General features: G+C 48.2%; 1 protein-coding gene across 4 annotated transcripts in view; it reads left to right on the top strand.

Moving 5' to 3' along the window:
* The first annotated feature begins 599 nt into the window (after positions 1 to 599).
* Synj2 (synaptojanin 2) overlaps positions 600 to 17,850 on the top strand; it is a 105,589-nt gene continuing 88,338 nt past the window's right edge. For 2 of the 4 annotated variants that reach the window (XM_087193418.1, XM_021237977.2), the window contains exon 1: positions 600 to 843. In XM_087193418.1, the coding sequence (XP_087049544.1) occupies positions 717 to 843 (127 nt within the window). In that variant the 5' untranslated portion in view covers positions 600 to 716. The remainder of the gene's footprint in view (positions 844 to 17,850) is intronic. The other 2 variants (XM_004856827.3, XM_004856826.3) reach the window with 1 other exon arrangement.

Genomic DNA, 17,850 nt, shown 5'->3' with positions numbered 1-17,850 from the left:
GACGTTGAAGTCATGCGATCAGTAGGGCTCCTAGTCTAAGGGGTCCCAGTTCTAAGATCACACACTGCTGACCCCCAACGCCGCTGCCTGGTGGACTCCAATCCAGACCGCTACTAAGAGGCAGGCTCTCAGTGCTTATGCATACGAACTCGGTCCTCATCCGCACCCTACAAAGGGCAGCAGGGAGACTGAGGCAGAGTCCCAGTGACCCGCCCAGCGTGGCAGAGAGAGCCAAAAAAGGGAGGCGCAACACCCGGCAGGGGCGGGGAGGGCCGGCCAACACCGGTGGTTTCCAACCCAGCTGGGCTATCCAGGCCCCGCTGCCCATATAAGGCCGTGGGCGTCCAGGCAGGGCTCCAGCCTCATCCAAGCACCCTGCGGGTCGCAGCCTCCTCCGCGGCGAGGAATGTGAGGAATCTCCCTCCCCGACGCCCACCGCGGAGGACCCGCCCCTGGCGTCCCGCAGGATCCCGCGCGCAGCTGCCTCGCCGCTGGGGGGAGCGCGGCGCCCAGGCCGAGCGCCCTCACCTGCCCGGGCGGCGCGGCTGGAGGACGGGGCCCCGGGGCGAGAGGCGGCCCGGAGGCGGCCGGGGAGGAGTCTGGCGGGGCGGGAGCGTCGGCGCAAAGTGAAACTCCCGCCAGTTGCGGGAGCTCCCGGAGCCGCGGCCGGCTGTGCGCCCTCGGGTTGACCCCCTGCGCGCAGCGGCGCGGCGCCCATGGCCCTGAGCAAAGGGCTGCGGCTGCTCGCGCGGCTGGAGGCCTCGGGCGAGAGCAGCGTGCTGCTGGAGGCGCGCGGCCGCGGCGACTGCCTGCTCTTCGAGGCCGGCACGGTGGCCACGCTGGGTGAGTGCCGCGTCCCCGCCGTCCGGTGCGGGCAGGGACACGCGCAGGGGAGGGCATCTGCCTTCGCCCAGACCATGGAAGCCCCGGCCGGGCAGTCCCGGGGGCGTGGGGACTGCAGGGCTGAGGTTGCGCCCCGGGGCGTGACTTTTTGAAGAAAGTGGTTCAGAGGACGCCGGAGAACACCTCTGGGTTGGCGAGGTCGTGCTCAGGGGTCTCCCGTCGGTGCACCCCCACCCCGGGTTCTGTTCCTGGGGAGCCCGCTGGCTTTTTCATGCCTTTAGGTTGGTCAGGGCACCTTGCATATCCTGACCACCGAGGTGGACTCCAGGTTGATTCATAACCAGCCAGGTGGTGTGCTGGCCTCTCTTCCTGGTGCACCTGTTGATGAAACAGACCAATGATGGCCCTATGGTTTATGTGGCTGGCATCGCTCCCCGAGGGGATGGGACCCAGGCACCGAGACACAGACTCTAGGGAAAGCGCTGATGGCACATCGGTCTTGTGTAAATATTTGGTTGAGAACCTTACTGCAATATATAGAACTTGTAAACAAATATAGTATATGCTGACTTTACTTTTATACTAGGTGTTAGATGCCAGTCCTGTGTATTGTCACCTATGGGCTTCAGAAGGCTTCAGAAGCCTTGAGATTGGCGCTATGTAAGGACTTTAGAGATATAATCTCAATTTTCACAATTCTTATTTTTGTTGTTTTTGAGACAGGGTCTCACTGTGTAGTTCAGGGTAGCTTTGAACTCACTGTGTAGCCCAAGCAGTCCTCAAACTCATGGCAGTCCTCCTGCCTCAGCCTCCCATGTTCTGGGATTACAGGCATGCTCTACCATGCTGGCTTAATTTTCATAATTCTACAAAGCGCTATTACTATCCTCATATCACCGATGAGCAAACTGAGGTCTGAAGAGACTGAGAGCTTGCCCAGGATCACATGGTCTTCTTGACCCCAGTGTGGCTGTTTGGTTAATGTCACACAATGCGTGGCTTCCTGGTACAGCGTCCCTGAGCCTACCATAGGTGTGGTTCATATTCACCAGAGGGCCTAGGAAGCACCAAAACCAGCCAAACTAGGTGGGACTGTTAGAATTTTAATCGTGAACCCTGGAGAGTAGGTACACAACCATAGGTGTCCAGCAGTACCATCTCCCCAGTACCCTGGCTAAACAAAGTGCAAAGCAGGGTCCCTTCTGTTTAAGTGATCTCAGATGCAGCAGGTACTCACTTGCACGATGCTTTCTACCTGTCTGTAGCTTTGTTTTCTCATTTGTATGCATAAACTGTGATTAGGATATGTGTCTGTGTGTATGTGTGCATATACATGTGTGTGTATTTTGAAGGATAATCTGTATTTCTCCTTCCTCCATTTCACTAACATCTAGTTATCTGGCTTGCTTTCAGTCACTTGATTTTTTTTAAATTTATATATTTATTGGTACATTTTAGGTATACAATACATTTACATTTATCATTGGGTGTTTGTACCTGAACATGATGTATCTTAGCTCTTATTTTTTCCCCCATTACCTAAGCGCCCTTCACCCCCACCACCTTCAGTCACTTGATTGCTGAAACAATGTCTCCAGTATTCTCAGCTTCGAAAGTGTGTAGTGAATTGTGGATAAAATTATTATCAGATTACAGTATTCCAATTTGGGCTCTGTCCTAAAAAGTCCAAGTTTGGTCACTTGTTACAGCCTTGAAAATAAAACCCACAAATTTGCATTCTATTTTAGATGTCTACTTCATACCACATTTTCAGAACCAAGAGATTAATTTCATGGTACAAAACTGGTGTTTCAGAGATTAAAGTGTCCAGTTAAATTACAGCAACATTATGCAAGGTTCATATAAGTTTGGGTTCCTTTGAAGACACTTAGAATGAAAGGCTTTTTTTTTTAGAAGCGAAGACTTTAAAATGATTAATGGAAGTGATATAATGCATATCTTCCATTAGGTAATTAAGCTAGATGCCATACATTGCATTGGCTGTGCAGTACGTTTCGCTGAGAGGCTTGTGAGGCTTACAACAGGGAGGTGTAAAAGGAATTGGCACAGCCTCAACTCACATGCAGCCCGCATTTGTCTACGTTTGTTTTTCAGTAGACCTTGAGTCGAGTAGTTAAGTTTTTCAAGTCTGCTTTTAATTAAATGAAATGAAACTATTTTTAAAATGCAGCTGTAGCATCTGCTGGTATTGTTCATCCAGAGGATTGAAAGAGAGAGCCTTCTGTTGGTAGGAAGTTCATTCCAAACTTTTAAAAGATCCCAAGTGCATCACTGTTGGGTAGAATGGGTCTGACCTTGAAAAGCCAAAGTGCTCTGAGCGCCAACTATGTTGCTTTCTTTTCCTCAACAAAGTCAAGAGTGTCTTCCTTTTCCATAAGAAGGTCTCAGTCTCTCCTTTTGGAATGACATTACTCTCGTGGCAGCCTAATCCTAACCTTTCCTTCATGGTAAGAGGTGGGCACTGCTTCCTTTTCTCTTCATCTGTGTTTTCCTGTGCTGGATGTCCCAGTAAGTAATGGGAGCCTAGAGGCTAACTCCGTGGGTCATTGCCATGTGGGTAATGGTCTTTCCCAGTCCCCAGCTCTGTGGCAGATCCCCCTGCTGCTTTTACTGGGAGCCACTGGTAATTTAGACAGCCCTAAGCACACCCCCTTCCAACCCTGGTTACCGGCAAGTTCCTGGCACTTTTCACTCTGGAGGACCCTAACTTAAGGACTTAGCAGTTCTTTAGTGTTTTTAGGCACTGTGTGAAGACAATCAGGATCTTGAATTGGGTAGTGAGTTTAGGAAAAGCTAATGATTCATAATTGGTTGGTGATTGGACTCTTCCCATTGTAACTTGTTCTAACCCGTCCTTACCTGTTCTAACCTGTCCTCCTGTTCTAACTTGAGCTTCATAGATGGTCCCCATACAAGACCATCAAGCCTGCTTGCAGGAGAATTGTTGAAGGGATAATTCCACATTCCTACTTCTAACAGAATTAGGTTGAGAAACTTTTATGTGAATCAGTGGGGCCAGGAATTCCAGAGACAGAAGAAGCAAAGATATTAGCACCAATTGAAATGGTTTTCACAGTCTTCTTGGTATCTCAATTCAGTGGTTGGAGCCTGCTTCTCTAGTGGTAAAAAATCAAAGCCTGCAACAACTTCCCTTGCCCACGATCCAGAATGATCTTACAGATGTTCTCTCCTTCCCACATTGGGACAACAAGCACTTGCTGGCTTCTGTCTCTTTTAGACATAGGGTGGACCAGATGCAGGAAATGTGCTGATCAATAAAGGATTTCATTTGTTTTCAGAGTGGGCGCCAGTGCTCCAAAGTTCAGTGTTCTTCACTCCTCCCAGACAGGGTGGCTTGAGAGTTGTCAGTATGTTTACACATGGGTCTATGAGGGTGGGTGAAACTCTGCCTCTTCCTGCCCCAGCCTTGTTGCTGTTGACTGGGCAGCAGGGAGAGAGAGAAGGGGCAGAAGGCTTGAGAGGCTTAATCCAACAGTGAATGTTCCTAAATTTCTTCCAGCTTCTGGGTGAAAATGCTCTGTGTAAACAGCAGGCTTCTGTGTCCTCCCAGCTGCTGTGTTTGTGTAGAGCCACAGTCCCTCTAGGTTTGATTGGTGAGGAAGCCTTAGAACGTGGCAAGGCTCGGTCTGAACTTATGTCTTGGTCACTTTCTTGGGTTGCATGGCCCAGATTTGTGTGGTCACTCACTTGAAGCTTGACCTGCTAAGAGCATCAGAGAAAACCCACTAGGGGCCATTCTAGAAGCTCCCCCTACAGTGGAGGAGGAGGGTGGAGGTGTCAGCCCCAAACTTGGCCCTGTATCACTCATGTGCGGGTCCTTTCCTGGTTGTAGGTTTTCTCAGCATAATGTTCACAAACATGCAAACCGAGTGAGTGTGTGCTTTTTCCTGTTGTAAAATTGTGATTTCAAGTTTTGCCAGGCCCTCCGTTTGGCCATATGTTTCAAACACTGTTTTAACCTTTAATGATGAAAATGTTCAAATATATACAGAAGTAAAGAGGAAAAAAAAATCAACTTCTGTGTTCTCATTTTTTTCACCCATCCCCACCTTTTTAAAGTATCTCCCAAAATTTAGTTTGTTTGATGGCAGGAAAGATTTGTGTGTGTGTGTGTATGCGTGCGTGTGTGTGTGTGTGTGCATATGTGTGTGTGTAGTATTCAGGATTGGACACACCCTGACACACTCTGAGCCATACCCCTCAGCCTTTTTTTTTTTGTTTTTGAATCAGGATCTCACTAAGTTGTTTAGATGCCCAGGCTGGGCTGGAATTTAAGATCTTCCTGTCTCAGCCTCCCAGAGTGCAGGGATTACAGCCATGTGCCACCATGCCCAGCTAAAATTTTAATTTATTTGGATTTTTTTCTGGCTTGCATTAAATATGTAAGTTCAATTTTAAAAATTTGTCAATGGAAAAATTATGATTGTATATATTTGTAGGGTAGAAAGTGATGTTATGATGCAATGATTAAATTAAACTAAATAACATATCCATTGCCTCCATTTCTTATGATTTTCTGTGATGAGAACGTTAGTGATTTTGAAATATCCAGTACATTACTGTTCACTTCAATCACCAGGCTGTCAGTTCACAGCACACATAGTGGTATGACTAGAATCTGAGGTTCTGGCCAAGCTATATTTTTCAGAGCAGTGGCTGCTTGGGAGGAGTAAACCCCAGCAGGAAGAGCAGGAGGCTCTCCACACCCTCCATTGGATGGTGACCACAGTGGGCTCAGAGGAGAAGGTCTGAGGCCTTCAGCAGCACCACCCCTAGCCCAGGGCCAGAGACGGGTGAGGGACTGGGTTTGTCCTTTCTGGACCACAGTCTTGCCACCCAGCACCCTTTGAGTTGTCATGCAGATGACCAGCCTGCTTTCTACTGTGAAGACCACCTCCTCCCAAGGCCCCCGACCAGCTGTGCAGTGGAAGTTTATACCCCAGCCCACCATGCGTGACTCAAGGCCCCTGGCAAAGGGTCTGAAGCCCGATGGGGGAGGTGGTGGAAAAGAAGGGGCCAGACCAGGGGGTGCTTTTCCTGGAGGCCACATTCTGGAACTACCCTTCCGTGTCAGTGTGCTTCTCAAGGCAAGAGGGAAGAACATACTTTACTTAAGCTTGTTAATTTGACTGAAAACTTGACAAGTGTGACAAACAAGGTAGAGCTCTGTTGTACCCTGGACCCTGCCCCTTCAGAAATCCTGGTGGGCCTGCTCTGGGCACCGGCATAGGTCATGGGTCGGTGTCTTGTTTCTGGAGTATTCCTTAGGGATACTTGGGTTCCTTTTTGTGATTTTTTTTTTTTTTTTTTTGGCTGTTCAGCTTCTGTAGCCTTCCCACCTGAGGATGGGGACTACCCATTCTGAACAGGGCTGACCTGTGTAGTGCTGAGCCTACACCAAAGCCAAAGTCAGATTGCTGCCTGAGGCTGTGGGAGCATCCAAAGCACTACAGAAACAGTGCAAAGCACAAAATAACACCCCCAGAGTTACCTGCCCTTCTTTTCTCCACATGTGTAAGGGAGACTGAGGGCAGGCTGGGTCCACCTTCAATACAAAACAGCCCAGGTTAGGGCATTTCCTGTTTTCCAGGACCCACCGGAAGGAGGCTTTGCACTGATCATGTCAATGAGAGTCAGTCTTTCTTGAAGGAAATTTAGACAAGGGAAACCTTTAAAAGTATGCATGTCCCTGCTTTAGAATTCTAACTGTAGAAGTTTATCTTAGGAAGTATCAGGAGCCCATTTTGCTTCAAGCCGTTTTGAATTTGTTTGTTGCAAGCTGTTTTGAATTTTTTTTACTGATTAGATAAACTAGTTCAACTTGGTAATGGCTAGTATTTTTTGCCATATACCAGGTGCTGTTCTAAGTGGTTTACAAACTCAGACTTATTTACTTCTTACAGAGGTGGGTGCTAATAATTTCCATTTTACACTTTGATTAACAGACACAGGCGGATGTGGTGGCCAGTGCCTGTAAACCCAGTCTTCTGCGTGGCAGAGGCAGGAGGGTCACAAGTTTGAGCCCAGCCCAGGAAACTTAGTGATTGAGTGAAATCCTGTCTCAAAAGAAAAAAAAAGGGGGCTATGGATATGGCTTAGTGTGAAAGTCACCAATACCAAGAAGAGGAGAGCAGGGCCGAGGATTTAGCTCAGTGGTTCTGCCGCCTGCCTCGAAAGCAAAAGGATCCGAGTTCGATCCCCAGTACCCCCCCCCCCCAAAAAGAGGAGAGAGACAGACAGAGAAACAGAGAAACAAAGAGAATTGAGCCACAAATAGGCATAAGAATGTGCCCAGGTTAACCTCTGGTTACTGGCAGAGTCTATGATTTGAATAAACCCCAAAGGCTGCAGAGAGTAATGAGTTCAGTAAAATCTCATTCTTACTGGAAAAATGTATATATGGAAAAGACTCACTTTGTCCTTTTGCCTTGAGGCTTATCTTGGGTTTTGAAGCTCACATGTAGTCATGGATGATGCATGGTGATGAGTGTGACACTCCAGCACAGTGGTTCCCACTCTGACACATTTTTCATACTTAGGGAACCAATCCTTTCTGAGCAGAGGTTGTGGCATTACTAAGGGCAAGCTTGATGTTTACGAGAATGCCTGGGCTTTGGGCCTGCGTTCCTGGAGGGCACAGCGGAGCCTGAGCTGGTCATATTCTTCCATGTGGAGGTCTCTGCACCTGGAATAAAGTCCTGTGCAGCCTCAAGGTGTTGAAGGATGAGCTGGGTTCCTAGCGCAGGGAAAGGGCTGAGACCCCAGTCTCCTCAAGGGCATTATTCTGGTAACAAAAGGATAAAAAAAATGGTGGGCTGGGGTCATCCTAAGATCTGCTGCATTTTAAGTTGGAGAAGTTCTAAGTGAGGTGGTGGGACAATGTCCGCCCGCCCCCTTGCCTCATTCTGGGGGCTGGGAGTGCTCTGCTGGGTGGGTGGATGGAGCTGTGCTTTGCACTGAGGTGGTGCAGGGCACCTTCACCAAGGACCTGCGCAGGAAGGTGGGGTGCACCTGGCTGCTCTTTAGGCTGCAACTGTCTGCACTTGTGGCATAGGAGGCTGGCAGGGTGCCACTTGCTGGTATAGCTTCCTGGTTCAGAAGATGCCTCAGAGCAGAATTCCCTGGCTACGCACCAACCTTGGGAGAGGAAGCAGGCAGCTCGTTCCTGGTGACCCAGACGATTCAGGTGGCAGGAGCATGTGAAAATGTGGAAGTCTGAGTTTCATCTTCAGGGAGTTTTCTGAGGATGTGGGAGTTCCCACCCAGGTGTCTGCTGGTCACAGGAGGTGGCGCTTCACTCTCTCCCTGTGCCTGTGCCCATTCTGTCTGCCTGCCCAGGCTGATGGACGTTCTCGCTGTTCATCTGGAACCTGTGTTCAACGTGATGGCCGGCTTGTTCTCTGTCCTCAAAGAGTGTCTGTTGTCAGCAAATCCACACACCTCGAGAACCGGGCACATCCTTTGTCCTCTTGCTTCTTGGTGGTCCATGGGAGGCTCAAGGCTTCCCCTGGTCCCTGAAGGCCCCTAAGGCAGGCCATAAGTTCCCACAGCAGAACTTTGGCTCCCTGTGCTCTTCTGGTGCTTCTGAGGCTTCCATAGTGGGGTGGGAAAAAAGCAGGTTATTCACAGCTGTTCCTCATACCCAGGAGAGACCTGGCCTGGCCCATTCTCTGTCGGGATTAGGAAAATGGCCATGTGGAAGGTGAGCCTGGTGTCCCATACAGTGTCTTGACCCTGAGCCCCTGCCTTTGCCTTCTTGTCCCCAGCCTCCTTTCTAGCTGTAGGGTTGCAAATACTTTCTCTCCCCAAGTGGGAGCAAGAGCCCAGCTAGTAGCAAATATTGGAGGTGTGGGTCTTTCAGAAAGGAAGATTGCCTGCCTAGCTTCACCATCTGGAGCCTGGCGAACGCTTGCTAGAGAAAGTGCTTACTGTGTTTTTCTACAGTGACCAGGTGAGGGTTCTTGAGTGTGTTGACTGTGAATCCCTCCCCTTTCCCCATAAATCAGAATGTCTGGGACAGCGGTGCTTTGAAAACTATCCTCTGTCCACATCACCTGGAAATCTTGTTAAAATGCAGTTTCTGCCTTGGTAGCTCCCGTGGGGCTTGAGAGTCCATGTGTTTCACAAGCTCCTAAGTGGTGCTGGTCCATGGACCATACTTTGAGTAGCTAGGATCTAGCACCAGTTTGGGAAAGGAGACCTGAATTCTAGTCCTTATGCTGTTCCTCCCCTTGGTCTTTCAGACCTCAGAATCTTTTAAAAAAAATTTTACTGGTACATTTTAGGTATACAGTATAATGACATTCATCATTGGAGATTTGTATCTTTACACAATATATATTGATTCTTATTTTTCAGACCTCAGAATCTTAACCTAAAAATGAATGAATTACAACCTATATTCCCTTTCCTACTCTGAAATTTCATGAATATGCTTTTTTGTGTTTTTTGGTGCCAGGGATCAAACTCAGGACCTTGCGTTTGCAAGGCAGGCGGCAAAATCCCTGGCCCCTGCATGGATATGTTTTTTAAGGCTTAAAGGTTTTAAAGGTTAAAGGTTTTTTAAGGCTTAAATTAAGCACTACTACTTTATGAATCTAAAATTTTAACCTACCCAGAAATTTGAATATTAGGAGAAGTGATCTGACAAGGTACAACCAAAGATGTTTTTGAGATCTGAACCTAGGAATCTGATGCTATATATTTTTAACTGATTGGTTATGAATTAATGAAAACATATGGAGTTATCTTTCCTTGATTCTGCTGCTTTCCTTATATCAGCAAAAAAACCTACAAAAAGCAATAGCAATTTAAGCTTAAGTTGGGAACACAAAATAAAATATTAATGTAATAAACTATGCTGATTCCATGGCTGCTTAGATTCTTATTGACAGCCATTGATGTTCTTAAAACCATACATTGGGTTGCATTTTTAAAAATAACTGGACTGCTCTTTAGCTGGGAAGGGGCCTTTGTGTGTTTCTCAGAATGTGCAGTTTTGTTTTTTTTTTGGTACCAGGGATAGAACTCGGGTCCTTGCGTTTGGGCAGCAGGCAACAAAACCACTGAGCTAAATCCCCAGCCTGTGCAGTCTTTTTTTTTCAATCTGTCTGTTTTAGCCTACTATACATTGCATGAAGCTAGCTTTGCCAGGAATCTCAACAATGACTCATAAATACTGTCTGTTAGGAAAACTGTCTTTAAGAGGAGGAGGCTGCCAGTCTCTGGAGCTCCTGCTACCAGATCCAGTGGTGCCTAGCTGGATCCTGCTGGCAGAGATGAGTAATTAGGATGCTGTCTCATGTGTTCATGGGCTCTGGGGACAGAACAATGACACTCACTGTCAGTCATTTTCTACAGTAGCGATAGTTTGTTTTCATATTAGTGGTGTGGATAAAGAAAGGAATATTGGGAAACTGGAACTGGAAACAACTTGCTGCCACCCGGGCCTGACCCAGGCCCTAATAACAGTCCATCAGTGGGCTGGTGTCTGCTTATCATTGGACTAGGACCACCAGGAGGGCAGGGACCATGGGTCAGTGTGTGCTCACAGCCACATCTGGATGGTAACATGGGGCCCAGTGGTGGAGCTGCATAAAGGAATTCCAGGTTAGTATCTGTCTCTGGTGTGGAGCAACAGAATCTTGCATTTTCATTTCAGAGAGTCACCTGCCTCTTCCTCCAGAGAGGCCATAGAAACAGCTTGTTAGGATGAAATTGCCTGGCAGTATATGAGGTGTGATCAAAATATATGGTAAATGTTTAGAAATTTATTGTAGGATATAGCTCTTGGGCTGGGACTGTAGCTCAGTGCCAAGGCCCTCAATTCCACCAAAATCAATCAATCAGTCAATCAGTCATCACATTACTAAAGCTCTGGTCCATGGGAGCTGTACCCTACTCTCAGGAGAGACCATGTCTGTTCTTTTCTCCCAACAAATGCAAATATCCAGAAGTAAAATCTAGTGGAGTTCCAACAGGAATTTTGTGTAAACCCTAACAGGCTGATTTTAAAGTCTGTCTGGAACTCTTCCTAACACCCAAACTTATTCTGACCCCATTCTTCCTGCTTTGGTTCCTGGCAGTCCCATCCCTGCAAGTGCTCAGGACAGAAACCTGGGAGTCACCCTGAGTCTGCTTTGTTCCTTAGCTCTGGTCACCTGCGGCAAAGCCCAGCCACTCTACCTTCAAAATATACTGTGCAGGGCCGGGGATTTAGCTCAGTGCCACCATGCCTGCCTGGCAAATGCAAGGTCCTGAGTTGAATCCTCAGTACCAAAAAAAAACCCCCAAAATACTGTGCATCTCATCCATTCCTCTGCTGCTGCTGCTGCTGCTGCTGCTTCCACTTCCGCTTCTGCTTCCTCAATGTCCAGCCACCCCCAAGCTCTGCTAGGCTGTGCAGAAGTCTCTGATCTGGTCTCTGACTACCGCTCTCAGGGGCCTCCCTGAATTCCCAGATGGTGCCCAGGTGGAGGTCTGCACCACCCTATCTTTGCTGCCTTGCCTGTTTCTCCTACATCATCTCCCACTTTCCTGGGCTAAATTGTGTCCTTCTCTCCCCACCCAAAGATGTGCAGATGCCCTGGTATCTGTTGCCTGCAAGTATGGTCTTATTTAGAGGTAAGGTCTTTGCAGATGCAGTTAAGGTGTACCTTAAGATTAGCAGAACTGGAGCAGGCTAGGCCCTTCATCCAGTATGACTGGAGACAGACACATTCAGAGGAAGACAATGGGAAGACAGACACAGTGAAACGCCCACTTGGAGGAAGAGGCATACATCGGCATGTGATGCTGTCTAAAGCAAGGAACACCTGTGGCCACCAGAAGCTGTAAAAGGCAAGAAAAGTCAGGCCTGCCAACACCTTGTTTTCAAACTTCCAGACTCCAGAACTATGAGAGTTTTATGCAGTTCTAGGAAACAAGTCCAGAGGCATCATGTGAATTCCTCAGTACTCAGTACCATGTTCTCAGCACTTCCTGATGTGAGAAGAGGTTCAGTGAACACTGAGTAAAGAAGGAAAGGCAAAAGCCAGCCCAGGAGATTTTGAAAAACATCAGTAAGGGTGGACCTGATCTGCCAGACAGCAGAGTGTTTTATGAAGCCTGGACCATGGTACTGGCCATCAGCACAAGTTAGCACAGTGGAGCAAAGGCCTCAGAGTAGACTCATGCTGGTGGAGCAATCCATGAAAAAGGATTGGGAAAAGAGATTGATTTTTTTTTTAAGAGATTAATTCTTGATCAATGGTGTTGGTGCAGTTTATCAGCACAGTGCCTTACAGGGCGCTTGCTTTATTCAGCCAGATATTCAAATCAAGCCACGCTTAGCACATGGACACAGAAAGGAGGTGGCCAGAAACCTCAGTGTATCATCGGGACAGGGCCAGCCAGGGCTCCTTGACCCAGGGAGTATGTGGTCTTCATAGCAGTTCATGCACAGCTGGTAACTAGCTGCTCCTCCAGCTTAAAGCCCCATGCCCAACAAGAGCCAAATCCCTCATAAAAACCTTATATACATGGATTCCAGGGCTCAAAAAGAGACCTGCCCCATTATAAAAGTCACTCCACCTAAGGAGACTTTAAGCCTGGCATCCTGCCAAGGGTGCATTACTCACTTAGAGACCTTTCCTGTCCATAGGCAGTTTTTGTCAGTCAAGGTCATATGTACCATAAACCATGTTGAGTTTTTTTGTTGTTGTTTGTTTTGTTTTTTGGTATCAGGGATCTAACTCAGGATCTTGCACTTGGAAGGCAGGTGGTGGCACCACTGAGCTAAATCCCCGGTCCACCACCACGGTGAATTTTAACAGTTGACATTCTACTTTTATGGGGCTTTCAGGTGGTTTAGTCCATTTTCTGTTGCTATAACAAAACACCTGAGGTGGTTACTTTATGAAGAAAAGAAGCTTTTAAGCTCGCCGTTCTGGAGGTCCAAGAGCATGGTGCTGGCATTGACTTCTGGTGAGGCTCTTTGTGCTGGTAGCGTGACATGGAAGATAGCATCACAAGTTGGGAGAGAGACAGAGAGAGGAGAGAAGCAAGAGACTAGAGAGGGCCAGGCTTAACCTTTCATAACAAATCACTGTCATTCTTGAGGAAGCTAATCTGCTCCCTCAGACCAGCATTAATGCCTTCATGAAGTCATGCCCCGAGGACCTCCCACTATCCCACTAGGTCCCACCTCTTAAAGGACCCACCTCCTTTCAGTACTGCCATGCTTTCAGCATATGAACAAAGACAAATCACATTTAAACCATAGCACCAGGGAACCAGAGCCAGAGAGTTAAGCAGATGTTGATTTCTCACACAAAAAGGAAAAGAGGTTTTGCTAAGCCTTTGATCATAATTATCCATATGGACACTGAGTAAGTTAGAAACCTCCATTATATTATACATTAAAATGAATGCCAGAGATAGTTGAGTTAAATATTAAAAATTTCAGTTTTCAAAGTATTAGAAGAAAATATGGGAGATGCTTTCACAGGTTCATGGTATGGAAACATTTTAAGCAAAGCATAAAACTCAGAAGCCAGAAAGGAAAAAACAGACAGATTTAAGAAACATTTTTATTGAAATATATAAGTAGAAAAATGGACACACTCAAAGTGGACACAACCTCATAACCAGCAGGTGGATCTGGAGATGGAATGTTGGAAGTACCCTGGGGCTCCTGCCTGCCCCTCACCCTGTGTCACACTAATAGATTTGACTTTGTGAAAGTTGAAAGCTCTAGTATATCACAAAACCCTGTGTTAGAATACAAGCAACCTCCCTGAAGGAAACTACATACAGCCTTTGCAGCTTGAAAAGAGCCAACAATGGGAAATTGTGGCATACAAAAGAGCTCCTGCAGATCACAAAGGAGGACACATAGTGCAACAGGAAAAACTGGCAAGGGTATACTAAATGATTCTCAAAAGAAAAAGCGCAAATGGTCCAAACAATGGTACTGGCACAGCCAGCTCTGCCTAGTACAGCTGTCCGTGTGTGATCAGAGTCAGATGGATGACGGCTGAATCTCTTTTCTCCTGCCTTTGTCTGGCAGTCTCCTCCTGTGATTCAGGCATGGAGCATGGCTGAGCAGAGGCCCTGAGTGACAGTACGCTTGGGCAGTCAGTCTCCCTCCTGGGCCTGCAGCTGTGGCTTTGCACCTGTCTCCCACCCCATGGCCTGATCCCTTCCCCGGCAAGACAGTTGATTCTCTGGTGCACAGACTTCCCAGAATCCTGCAGGCCTCCAGACAAGCCCAGACACTACCTGCCATCTAGGGAGCACATGTGCTTAGTTTCCAGCCAGGACCTTGAATTGCAAGCTCAGGGCTGGGAACATCAAGGCAAGACTCAGGTGCTTGAGGGATGAGCCACAGCCTGGGGCCAGCTGGGAAGTGGCAGGAGCCAGTGAGAGGGCTGCAGTGTGCAGGGGTTGGGAGTGGTAGGTGAGGGATCCAATCTGAAAAGGTCAGGGTTAGGGAGGACAAAGCAGGTATCTGGGACAGGTGTCAGAGGCAGGCAAAGCAGTCCTGCAGAGGCTGACTGCCCAAAGAAGGGTTCTAGAACCAAGAATGTCAGGGGGTGAACTCTGCAGCCCACTTGCAAAATGTTCCCCTGCACCTCTGTTGGTACAGGAAAGATCCAAGGCCCTACAGTAATGCATTGCTCGGGCCAGCGTTTCTCAAAGGCCACCATTGACCTTTAGTTCATAGAACACATCTTAGGGTATACCAGTGTGCCTGGAGACCCAGTTTGGGAATCCCTGCTCTAACATAGTTAAGCTTCTAGTGCCAGATACTGACCCAGCCCAGAGGCCTTTTTTTGTTCAAGGGAAGTGCTAACTCCAGGGGCAGAAAACCTTTGGCCTGGGAGGCAGAGAAAGCTGTTTCCAAATGAATGAAACAGTGGTAACTAGGGTTGTCTGAGAGGATTTCTTTTGCCCTTTTGGGGAAAATAGCCAAACACTCTCCTCCTGGACTCCTGCTTCTTCCTCCCTAACCCTGGCCTTTTCAGTTCAGTAGACAGAGATGGAGAAAGAGGCCAAAAGAGTAAGGAACAGAATGTGCCCAAAATGTGCACATGTGGAGAGTTGAATAATGAAGCATAATTGATGTGTTTGCTCAGGGTTTACTTGGTCATTTATTCTTCATCTTTCCTAGACCCTTTGCCATTGTGCTTGTCTGAGACTCAGGCTCCCAGGAACCCTGAGCACAGCTCTGGCAGGGAGTCCTCACAGTGTACCTGACACCAGTGGACCCAAAGGTCTAATCATGCTCCTGATTCTGGCTAATTTTCTCATCAGGGAACATAAAAATTTAAAAAAAAAAATCAGAGAAGCCTGCAAAACGAATTATGGCCTGTTTGCTGGACTCTGGGTTAAAATATGAAGTAGGAATTGATTTCTGGTTGGTTGCTTGGCTCATCCCTCAGCCTTCTAGAAAGATCCCCTTGACTTTAGTAAAACCTTGCGTTGTCAGCCACTCCTTCAACCTCTCCCTTCACCTGCACTCCCACCCCCAACACAGGCCTTCTCTCTTGGGGTGTTCTGCCTGGAGGTGGTCGGTACCTCTGTCCTCTACCTGCCCTGGCCAGGGCTCCTCCTCCCTCCGTGGGAAGCTTATACCTCCTTACGGGAACTGTCTTCTTGGCCCTGTTGCATCTGTCTCCGTCCTAGGAGCGGTCAGTCACATTCGGAGGACACTCCTCCTTCTCTGCTGGCCTCACACCTCTTGACCTCCTCAAGGCAGAGTCTGCCCCTTCTCACTTCATGCCACGTGCCTGGGCCTCCCATGGATAAAACCACCCTGGAGGACAAGTTCAGCCCCCACCCCTGTCTCCTTCAGCCTGCTTACTCTGTCAGGGCCCTGCTCAGATTGTCCTGAGCCCACTGAGGCCTGGTGCTACACTCTCGCTGGCTCTTGGTTTCCGGTCCTCTCCTCCTCTCTCTCTTGCTTGGGTTCTTGGCCATGGCTGTAAGGACTCTCTTGCTTACACTTTCTGCCCTTCTTACCTGTCTCTCTTTTGGAACTCAATAGCAAAGTCCCCAACCCAAAGAAGTGCAGCCCTTTCTACTCCCTGCACATACTCATGTGGCCCAGTGTGTCCAGAAAGAATCAGTGCTGATTAATTCTCAGTGCTGTTCAAGATCTTAGTGTGTTTTTCTTCTCAGCTTCCTCTTCTGGTCTTGGGGTGACTGTTTCACATCTTCACAAGCTTCAGCACCTACTCCCTCTCACCTGGTGATTTTGCTTCCTGCTTCCCTGAGAAAATGAAAGTAATTCACAGCGAACTCTCACCTAGTCACTCGGGCACTGCCCTCACTCTGTCACAGGGGATGCCCTCTTGTGCCCATCTGCCAGGCATGAGCCCCCACGTTTAAGACCTCATTCCCACAAGGATCCTCTTTGCTTCCTAACTAGGCTATTTCTACCAGTGCACCCAAAGCCTCTCATATCTCATGTTCAGAAATGCTTTTCTGCCCAGCGTGGTGGCTCCTCCTGTAGTCCCAGTGCTGTGGGAGACTGAGGCGGAAGGATCACAAGTTTGAGCTCAGCCTGGGCAAGCCAAAAGGGCTGGGGCTGTAGCTTGGTACCACAGAATCCCCACATGAGAGTGAGAGAGGGAGAAAGGGAGGAGGAAAGAGAGGGGGAGGGAGGGCGGGAGAGAGGAAGAGAGAAACCTTCATCTGACTCAGCCTCCGCCTGATTTCCGGTCCCCCATGTGAGGGCTTGTGTAAACATGTTGTTGCGTGTTGTCCACATGTCCTGTCTGTGTTGTCCATACCTGTGGTATTAGCTTTCCCTCCTCACTCTCCCTTGAGGCTGTCCTGTCCTGGTTTCTGTCCTGAGGCTCCTCTGAAACCTTACTTCTAGGGCCCCAGGGACTTCTGCCTTGTGGATCCTCCCAGATATCCCTCAGGTGTTCACACCTGCTTCTTGGCGTGTTCTCTTCACTTGCTTTTTGCATTGTTCTGTTGTGGTCAGAATCCTTCCTTTCTGCCTGTTTTCCCCCAGGATCTAGGACAGTGCCTGACGTACAGCAGGTACCCGGAAGGGAAGCTTCCCAGAGTGTGTAAATGGAACTGTGTGACTCCCCTTCCCTCGGCCTCCCCAGCCTCCTAAAGTCATACTTCCTTCTCTCAAGGAAGAGGTGGGCAAGGAAGAACTGACAAGGAAGAAGAGGTGGGGAAGTATTGAACTGGGAACTGGTTTGGCTGGTGTGTGCAGGAAGCAGTGATGGAGAAACTAGAAACTACCTAGGAGCAGAGCCTCCAGCCTCCAAGCCAGGCCCTGAGACCAAAGGTATGACGAGTGAAATGAAGGATCCATTGTGTGCAGAATAGACAGGTGGAAGACTCGCTCCAGGAGAACTTGCTGGGGAAACTGAAGACCCTGAAGTGAGGTGGGTGTTTGACTACGAAAAGAAGGCACGTTGATCCAGAAGACCCCCGTGACCACAGAGAACATGCACACAGTTAGAGAGAAGTGGGTGTTTGTGTACTTTGCTCTGCTTCCTAGCAGGTGGGGGTGTCAACAAACCAGGTCTGGGGAGGTCCCCCCAAGAGGAGATGGGGGTCTGAACTCACCCGCAGGGTAGAATGATCTGGAGTTGGGGGTGCCTTCGTGATGGTAATCTATGATGTGCATTCCTACTGTGCCGGACTCTGAGGGCCTGAGAAGATCCCCAAAGCAGAAATGGGAAGCTAAATCCACCCTATCTGCAGACTAAGTTGCGGGTTCACTGAGTCCCATCATGGACAAAAAAAATGTCAAGACATATCACTGAGGGGCCTAAAGGGGATTATTTAACAGAAATTTTTTAAGTTCACACTCAAAGAAATAGAATGCAGACCCTTGAAAGGAAGGCACATGATAATCTGGGGCTGGATATATTTATGGGCTATTTAGGAGTGGAAATCTGTATAACTTGTGAATCTATGGAAAGAGGGGATTCAATGTATAGATGAAAGGTG

This window comes from Heterocephalus glaber, unplaced genomic scaffold (genome assembly GCF_053883595.1).
Source record: "Heterocephalus glaber isolate CG9 unplaced genomic scaffold, H.glaber_assembly_v1.0 deba00001592, whole genome shotgun sequence".
In the NCBI taxonomy this organism is placed as follows: domain Eukaryota; kingdom Metazoa; phylum Chordata; class Mammalia; order Rodentia; family Bathyergidae; genus Heterocephalus; species Heterocephalus glaber.
Note: the sequence above shows the minus strand (reverse complement) of the source record. Positions and strands in the feature narration are given on the sequence as shown.